The following is a 9,062-nucleotide window of genomic DNA, read 5'->3' on the forward strand; positions in this document are numbered from 1 at the left end:
CCAATCCAATACATTAAGAAAGCCTATATAGCTCTGATGTCTCCGATTCTTCTTCTTGTAATTATTTTCTTGTCATACGAGAAGTAAAAGCTTCAGTGTAAATTCTTGAAGTACATAGTTCCGTCTGAACTTTTTAGGTAGTATCTCTCCAAAGGAGCTGCGTATATATTAGTCCAAAAACTTTTAGCTGGTATAGATCCCATTTCACATTTTCGGAACTCCTCTTCAATGGTGCGCAGAGTCACTGACAATATTGGTTTTGGTCCTATTCACTTTGCCGATCATGTCTTTCCTAACCAGAGGAGTTAGCTCACTTATTTCTCTTGGACCTAAGTGTGGTTTGCTTTTCGTATAACTTCGAAACTCGAATATGATATATATCGTATTTTATACATATTTCAAAAATTTTACTTTAACGCTGAGGAATTTGGCCGAAAACTTATTATTTTATTCCATCATTCTATCCAATATTAGGATGGCTTGGCAACTCTAAGGAAAAGATAAGAAACAGCTGTTGAATAACAGATGTGTTATATATACGACGCTCTTTAAAAGACAACCAACGGCGTGGAATTACAATTATTTTCGAGGAAGGAGACGTTACTAAAATACATGAAAATATTTTAATATGCAGAAAAAGACATATTTTACTTCCTTAATGATTTAATTTGTTTTGTCATTACTCTCTTTGCATACCAAAGTTATTATGGCAATTTCCAACTTAACGCCGTCGATTTGTTATTTAAACGGCTTCGTAATTTTGGTGCATCGCTGATAACAAGAAACAAAATTTTACATTTCTTCATTGCTTAACAATTTTAATGTTTTTGTTATTCAATTACAGCTATTTACGGTAGCGATTATAGGAAACTAAGCAAATAGACAGATTCGGATGCTTATCAAACGAAGCAGAATATGTAAAGTGAAGGAAAATTTCCAACAGCTAAACTTTTACACTCCAAAAACAAAGGAAACCACTTAAGTGGGTGAAAGGAAATGTCATAACCTATTTCACAATTATAAGATCGAGAGAAGCGATTTTCCAAGTAAAAACATGAGCGCCACTTATAAGCGTGATAAACTCTTCAAATCCTGGACTGGTATTAGTGAAGTTGCGCTTATTAAAGAGGTGGCCACAAAAGGTGAAAATATTGATCTCTGTATTGAGTATTGGGCACGTAAGCGGAAACTACCAATACCGGAATATGAGCAATTTTTCCAAGATGTTGTACAAACGTATGTGCACCGATTGCTTACTGAACGACTGGTATGCAAGGCGGAAATGGTATTAATCAATGTAAAGCGTGATGTTAAAAGTTTCTACTATCAATTCGCTTGTGAGTGTGACGATGAGGAACTACGCGAACTTGTAATAGAACATCTACAAAAGAAAGATCCACAAAATTATGAGACTGATATGCTACAATTGCAATTCTACTGGGATTTGCTGCAGCAACTACAAACATGTCCTGAATTGGTGGCGAAGTGCAAAGTGCAACTACGACGCGTTAATATTGAAACGCTGGTGCATTGCGATGATTCATATCTCAATAAATTATTAGCGGAGTTATATTTTTTTAACAACAATCCGCAGCTTTTGGAACGTTTAGATAAGTATAGTTTGTGGAATTATTTGGTGGACGAAGCGAAATTAGCACAATTAGTGCGTTGGTGCACATTAGCAGGGCAATTGTCACAAGTGGAGTACACAAAATTGGAAGTATTATATTGTGAGTGGGTACTTGAAGCGGAAATGTATGAGTATGCATTAAAAACATTGGAGACACCTAATGAAACGATACGTAATTGCTTTGCGGCGGCCGGATACCTATTTGCCGATGAAAGAGATAAAGTGTCTGTGGTAGTGCGGCGGCTTTGCACTACCGAAAGTTTGGAACGTAACCGTGAAATATTAGAAAAGTTGCCGTTAGGACAATTTTTACTCGAGCGCGGTCTACACATGCTGCTGTTACGGAATTTTGTTAAAACGCGCGAGTTGGAAGAGATGTTTGCAGAATATCCGGACGATGAGGAGCTGCTCAGGTTTTTAGTAGCATTAAAAGAAAACAAAACCGATGAGTTGGAAGAGTTTGGAAAAGTAGGTTATTTTCACTTTTGTTATAAATTATTTCATAAAGCAATTTATACATTTTTTTTCATTTAAGGTATTCCAAGCGACCAAATCGTATCTAGAGCATCAAAGTATTGATTTTAACGCTGAACAACCATTAGTCACATTATTCGATTTTCTCAACAACGAGCCCAGTGTGGAGACTTTAATTTGTTTCTTACACACAACTGGTTTACAAAACATTCCATATTTGAAAACATTACCCATCAGAAATCCAAATCACAATAGCGAATCAAATATATCCACGAGTGTTGACAATTGCAGTAACGGGCAAGGCAAAAGTATGCCCACACCTTATGATTTTCTGCGCAAATTCAAGCATATCGATATAAAAGAAATCTCCAAGGAACTGCAAACAGAAACGTTAGCTTCTTTCTCCAATGAAAAGCTGTGTGCAAAATATGCCCGAAAGTATAAACTCAACTTTCTGCATTATTTGAAACAGCAACGCAGTTGCTATGCCGTCTACTACCTTATCATGGACCATCTGCAACAGTATGGTCAACTAACCAAAGGTCATCTCTTTACCGCCTGCGAAACTGTCACCGAATTGGCATTACAACACTCCAAGAACTCTGAGTTGGTCACGCACTGCGTCGCCTTCATCGAAATGCTCGGCTATGATTCACAGTATTTGCGTAATTACCTGAAATTGTGTCGCTTGCTGGAGCATGAGGAGGACGAAAAAAGCGTGGTCGCCAAAAATTACACACAGTTATTTGCGCGTGTAGAAAACCTTTTGGTACAGCAGATTACCAAAGAACCAGCCAAATTTCCACTGAAAGATTACCAAGCGCTGATGCGCTTAGTCGCCTGCAGCGGCCAACGCCAATGGCCCATGAAAGTAATGCAAAATTATGCGAAAGAAGACGATTGGTGGCGTCTGCTGGTGCTCATGCAATACTTTGACGTGCCGCTGTCACAACTACAAGTTCTAGTGGGGCACTTCGAGACGCGCGCCATGGGTGAGCATATGCTGCGCGCCTTTTTGTGTGAATTGCCAGCGCAGGTGAAGCGTCATGCCAGCTTCTCACGTCAACATAAGAAACCCGCACGTAAAGCTGAAGCAAATGTGTGTATGCTTTTTATTTTTATAAAGATTTAAGTTTTGACTTTTTATTTTACTCTGTAGCCACTAACTACCTCCGCTGAGACGCTCACCTCGTCCATTAGTTCTGCTTGCAATGATCCCAATAGCGCGCTATTTCGCACTGCACCCAGTCAGCAGCGCTTGCATTTCCTTCCGGACGCTTGCGGGCGTCTAGATCTCTTTGCAATTGTGCTACTCAGCAGCACGCTCATAAATGAAGAGCAGGTGAGCAGTGCTGGTAAATTTCTCGAACTCATGCAGGATCATCATACACATGCGACTTCATGGAATTTACTGCGGAATTGCGTGAAGTACAGACTGCCAGTATTAGCGGTGCTAGCTGCCACAGTGCATCATGCCAATATCGAGTGGCAGTGGCTAGTTTGGTTGGCTGTAGCCACCAATCAATGGACTGAAGTGCTCAAATTGTCCACGTTGCATATACAGCAAGTTACCTGGTTGTTGGTGGAGTCCGCTGTGCGTCATGGAGATACCGGTCTGCTGTTGCGTAGTTTTCGTATATTCTTCAAGGTATGTGCTATAGTGGTCCGATTTGAACAATTGTTCGTAAATTACCCCGTTGTCTTGAATAATAATACATAAAAAGCCTAAATGGAACGGACCCGGATTTTTTTCCGGCCACGGCCTGCCAATCAGGCACCATGCCTGAACTTCGCTTTGCTTATTATACCCTGTTCAAGGTATAATAATTCAGCAAGCTTATTCTTCTTTTCTCTACAGGACAGCGCTTTTACACATTTGTGCCACTTTTTACAGCGCACTCAACACAAACGCCACTTCGACGATGAAGATGTGCACACGCTACGTCTCTTTCTGCTTGCGTGGAGCAACGATGCCGTTACAGTGCCCTTCTGCGCCACACTCGAGCGCCACGAGCTCATGCAGCACAGCATCCGTCTGCTCCTTGTGCATTTGCAGTACAATTTCGAATCGACGCTGGAGCAACAGAAGCTCATTAGCTGTATGTGCCGTTCCGACATGAGCGACATTAGCGTCAAAATGGACTTTTGTCGTTTGCACGCCGTTTTCGAAGCACTGCAATCGCGTCCTGGCTGGGCCGAATGCTACACGATCGATTTCGAGCAACTTGCCGTGGAAAATAATCAGGTGTACGAAGAACTTTTGGACGATTTGCGTGCAAAAGGCGAATACGATGTCGCCGTGCGTCTGGCCACGCTGCTGCAACAACCGATCAGTGATATCGTCTACAGCAAATGGGTAACTAAGCTGGAGTTAGCTGAATCGGCTGACAGCAGGGAACCATATGCGGTTAAGACATTTCAACTGTATGAAAACGAAATCGCGGAGCATTCACTGCCGCCAGAATTGCTGGTGAATTTTTATCTTTACGCCGCCGGTCGCCTTACCGGACCATGCGCGCGCAAGTATCAACTACTGAAGCGTGCGCTTACCGTTATCAAGCAACATCATCTCCTTCCGAATGAATCATTCGATCGTGATCAAATCGAGTACGAAATGTTCATATGCTACCTACAACTGGATGATGATGTCGCCGCTGAAATGGGTGTTTACCACTCGGAATACTACGAGCAGATCATGTTGCACGAACGTTGTGTACTGTATAAGTCTTTTCTCGAATTGAAGGAGCTCGCCGGTGTTGAAGATCTCAATGTCAGCATAAAACATCCGATGACCAAGCAAATGGAAGCGCGTCTGGAAGCGCAACTCAACTTACTGCTGGACAAAGGTGATATTGTGGAGGCATTGCGGCTGCAAGAACTCTTCGAATGCCGTCCAATCGATTTGCGTTTTGTGGTGTTTTGCATGGCGCTGGCTGAGGGTGTGACCACCATTTTCAGCATGTCTTCGGAGGAGCGCCAAATGCTGCGTGACATCGAGATAAGCTCATTCGCCAAATTCAACAAACGCACGCTGGATAGTGGGCTGCTGACGCGCGAAGGTTTGTTTGTGTTTTGTGAAATTATTTGTTAAATATTTCAAACTCTTCATTTTTCAGGCCGTAATTCGCCCTCAAAAGCCAGCAGCGATCTTTCAGATAGTTGTTCGACGCTCGAGTTTGAGGAGATACCGTCCAAGGAGAAGCGCGAAACGTTGGAGACCATACAAGGCATCGCTTCCAAGCTCACGTATGGCGTCAATATTGGACGTCGCATTGTTATGGTATATCGTGCTGCCATGTATTTAGATAAAGAGTACTTGGATGTGTTGCGCACGAAGGATACAACGGTGTTACTGCAAAGCGTTTCCGAAGAAGGTTGTCTACATCGTCTGCTGGTTGTGAGTGATATTATAACATCGACGCATATGACGCCGCAGGAGGTGAGAATATTTTGGCTTTTCGTATTTTTATACCTCGAACTAAATATAATATAGCACCGATCTCACCGTCTGTCCATCTATCTGTCCGTCTGTCTGTATATACGCGAACAAGTCCATCAGTTTTCGAGATATAGATCTGAAATTTTGCATACGTCCTTTTCTCAGAAAGAAGCTACTCATTTGGCGGACCCGCCGGGTTCGGATGAATATAACATATAGCTGCCATATGAACTGATCGATCGTAATCTAAACGGGGTTAGATCTCCGAAATACCAGCCCTTGGTCGAATATAATCTGGGTAAATGCGGTTAACGTTGAACCGTCTGTTGTGGGGTCAGGATGCCTCTTGATGTCTCCCATCGAACACCTGCATAATAAGGCCCTTTTGCTCCCATTAAAGGAGCCGCTAGGGTGCTTTCGCAAAAATGATGCCCTGCTTGGAGCTGAACCGCCTCCTAGGAGCATCAAGAGGTCCTTCCTCAACCACGTCGACGACATAAAACAATACGCCGACCAGATTTTGGACGCAACTGGTACCCTAACACCTTCCTCGACTCCCTATGAATGGCGTAATTGGAGTCAAACCACCATCCATTGCAGACGAAGGGCTTGCGCAGCTTCAATCTGTATACTGTAGCAGTTTAAACTCCTACTTATCCAGAATAAACCCTGACATATCAAACATGTGTCCAGCGTGCAATGAGTCTCCGCATGACACTAGCCAACTCTTTGCATGCCTTGCTAACCCTACACATCTGACACACTTCTTCCTTTGGTCCGACCACATCGAAACAGCAAGTTTCCTGGGCGTACACCGGCAATTAGGTAAACGTTTGGAATCTTTTATATTTGTGAAGGGCATTGCATCTTTTTTTTTTTTGTCCATCTTTCTCTCAGACAATAAGCAAAGTATTTTCGGTTCCGCTAAATATCAGATCTTCCTTACTTTTTGTAGCTCCCAAATTAAATTACAATTTTTATACACTTTCGTCCCACAGATCGCTGAACTGCTGGCCACCGAACTTGCCACGGCCATCGTGCGTCCACGCTTCTACATTTTCACTGCCGATCAACAAGCGAAAAACACGATCAAAAATACGCCCGTCTGGGGCTACAATATCGATCGTGATCTGCATTTATTTCTGGAATTGGTACCCAACACGACGAAGCTGGGCAATTGTCTGCTTGAATACTGTGATGCATTGAAAGCATATCGTAAATTCCAAGATAATAAACCATACGAACACAATACGGTATTCGAGCGACTCGCCGAAATCATACGACGTTACGGCCTGCCCACCAATAGCAATGGCATTTCGACCGTCATACCACCGATTACCACCGCCACAAATGCCGGGCCGATGCTGCCGCCGGCGCAGGTGCTGTCACACAAGAAGCAGAACATCATCTATGTGGAGCTATTGATCAAGGCGCATCAATGCTATGTGCACGAGTGCTCCATGGAAGGCATAGCGAATGTGTTGAATCGCGCCAAAGCCTTAAACGCCGTGCTCACGCAGGCCAAGTCGTGGTCATTAATTGTGCGCATGCTCAGCGGCATCGGACGCTATCGCGAAATGTTCTACTGTTTCGATTCGCTGCTCAAGAACGAACAGTTCGAATCGCTACTGGGTCAATTCGATGAGGAGAAGACAATCGGTCTGCGACAGGCAATAATCACATATCTACGCGAATATTGTCCGAATAACGGTAGAGAATATTTAAAATTGACAGCGCTGCACTTTCTTATGTATCAGGAGCTGGCCGAAATGTGGGAGCAGGATGCGCAAGCCGTGCTGGCCAAGATCATCAATCAAGCGGCTGTTAACACCGCCCAATTGCCCGAAAAGATGTCCATGGCCAATTTGACAACGGCAAATCCGACAAAAACATTCATACCCAAACTGCGTGCCACGCCCGAGTTGCTTGTGCTGCTACAGCAAGCTATGGAATATTACACGCATGCAACGGAAAATTATTTGCTCGACAATAAATTGTTGTTGGCGCAACGCGTCGCCTCGTTGGCCGAAATGGTGGCTGTGCAAATTGATTTGGCCAGCAAAGCCTTGGATCGCAACGCCATGGARACGCATCTATGTGTGTGTGTGGTGAATGTGCAGACGCGTGAGGAATTTCGTGAACTGATCAATGCGGAGCTGAGGTGAGTGGATGTTGCATGACTTTTAAGAACTATGTGTATGTATAAGTAAATCTGAAATAACCGACCAACGGTAAATGTTATGAAAACCACATTCACGTCGAATTAAGATTATTTATTAAAGAAAAAAATTTTTTGGAATTTGATCCATCTGTTTGTATGGCAGATATATGCTATAGTGATCCGATATCGGTCATCCTCCTGGCTCCTTGGAGAGAAAAGCATATGTGGAAATTTTCAGAACGATATTTCAAAAACTGCCAGACAACGGACATACCTAACTCGACTCAGCTCGTCTCGCTGGTTATTTACATATGTACACATGTACATATAAATTATATAAGTAGTCTTTTATGTTTACTTCTTGTTCTTTTCAGAGTATAATTATAAATAATTTGAAAAAAGACTTGATATAAAGTTACTTAAAATTTTTTTCTATATTTATTTTTTATTTCGTTGAAATTGTTTGTACAAATCATTTTCACATTTCAGGAAATACAAATACCTATTCTAACGCATATAATTTCTAATACAATCTTTTTCGTACGCTAGCCTAAAATTTTTTCACTAAAACCTAAAAATTCAGGGACACAAAAACTACTGCATACAAATATTTAGTTCACACTTATGCATTTTTTTTTTTTATTTTAGCTTGTTAGCTAATTAATTTAATTTGTATATATTTTTTTTTGAAATTCAATATTTTGTATTTTTTTTTTGTTTTTTTTTTTTGTTTGCTTCGATAGGTTAATACTATAGCTAATGTTTTAAAAATTGACACTGGTTTTGTAGAAAAATTCACACTATGTACGTACGTATGTATATTTATGACAAATTTCTTTGAATTTCATATTTTTGTTGTTATAATAATAAATGCAAATGTATGTATATGTATTTTTTTTTTTTTGTTTTGGTTTTGTATATTTTTTGGACATATTTTATTTTATTTATTTTTTTTTGGATTTTCTGTATACTTATATTTTTGAATTGTTTGTCTTGTATTTTCTTTTTATGGATTTCTTTAAAAATACTATTTTTCTTACATATTTTCTTATTATATTTCAGCGTGCCGCAGACGCTTATACTCAGTCGCGCTTGCGGCTTCGACATAAACTGGGCTGAAGTGCTGCTCTCGCAATATGTTATACTCGGGCATGCGCATTATTTGCAGGAATATTTGCAGCATTTACAGATCAATGATAATATCATTGAGAATACCGTTAAAGGGTGGGTACGGTTACTAATTTATAGAAATACATACATATATATTATAGAACAATGTATTTTTACGTTTACATTTATAAAAGCTAATTTTTTATATTTTTTATTGTAATTGAACATTTTTTAATTTAAAATTTTTT

The 9,062-nt window shown here is 41.0% G+C and overlaps 1 protein-coding gene across 1 annotated transcript in view; it reads left to right on the forward strand.

The window, feature by feature from the left end:
• The first annotated feature begins 784 nt into the window (after positions 1 to 784).
• Positions 785 to 9,062, forward strand: part of LOC108978973 — an 11,168-nt gene continuing 2,890 nt past the window's right edge. Inside the window, exons 1-7 of the mRNA XM_018949501.1 lie at positions 785 to 2,098; positions 2,166 to 3,203; positions 3,264 to 3,752; positions 3,963 to 5,163; positions 5,221 to 5,543; positions 6,542 to 7,704; positions 8,767 to 8,928. Coding sequence (XP_018805046.1) covers positions 1,055 to 2,098; positions 2,166 to 3,203; positions 3,264 to 3,752; positions 3,963 to 5,163; positions 5,221 to 5,543; positions 6,542 to 7,704; positions 8,767 to 8,928 — 5,420 coding nt within the window. The 5' untranslated portion in view covers positions 785 to 1,054. The remainder of the gene's footprint in view (positions 2,099 to 2,165; positions 3,204 to 3,263; positions 3,753 to 3,962; positions 5,164 to 5,220; positions 5,544 to 6,541; positions 7,705 to 8,766; positions 8,929 to 9,062) is intronic.

The sequence above is a fragment of the Bactrocera latifrons genome, unplaced genomic scaffold (assembly GCF_001853355.1).
Source record: "Bactrocera latifrons isolate USDA-ARS-PBARC rearing strain unplaced genomic scaffold, ASM185335v1 scaffold_13, whole genome shotgun sequence".
NCBI lineage: Eukaryota > Metazoa > Arthropoda > Insecta > Diptera > Tephritidae > Bactrocera > Bactrocera latifrons.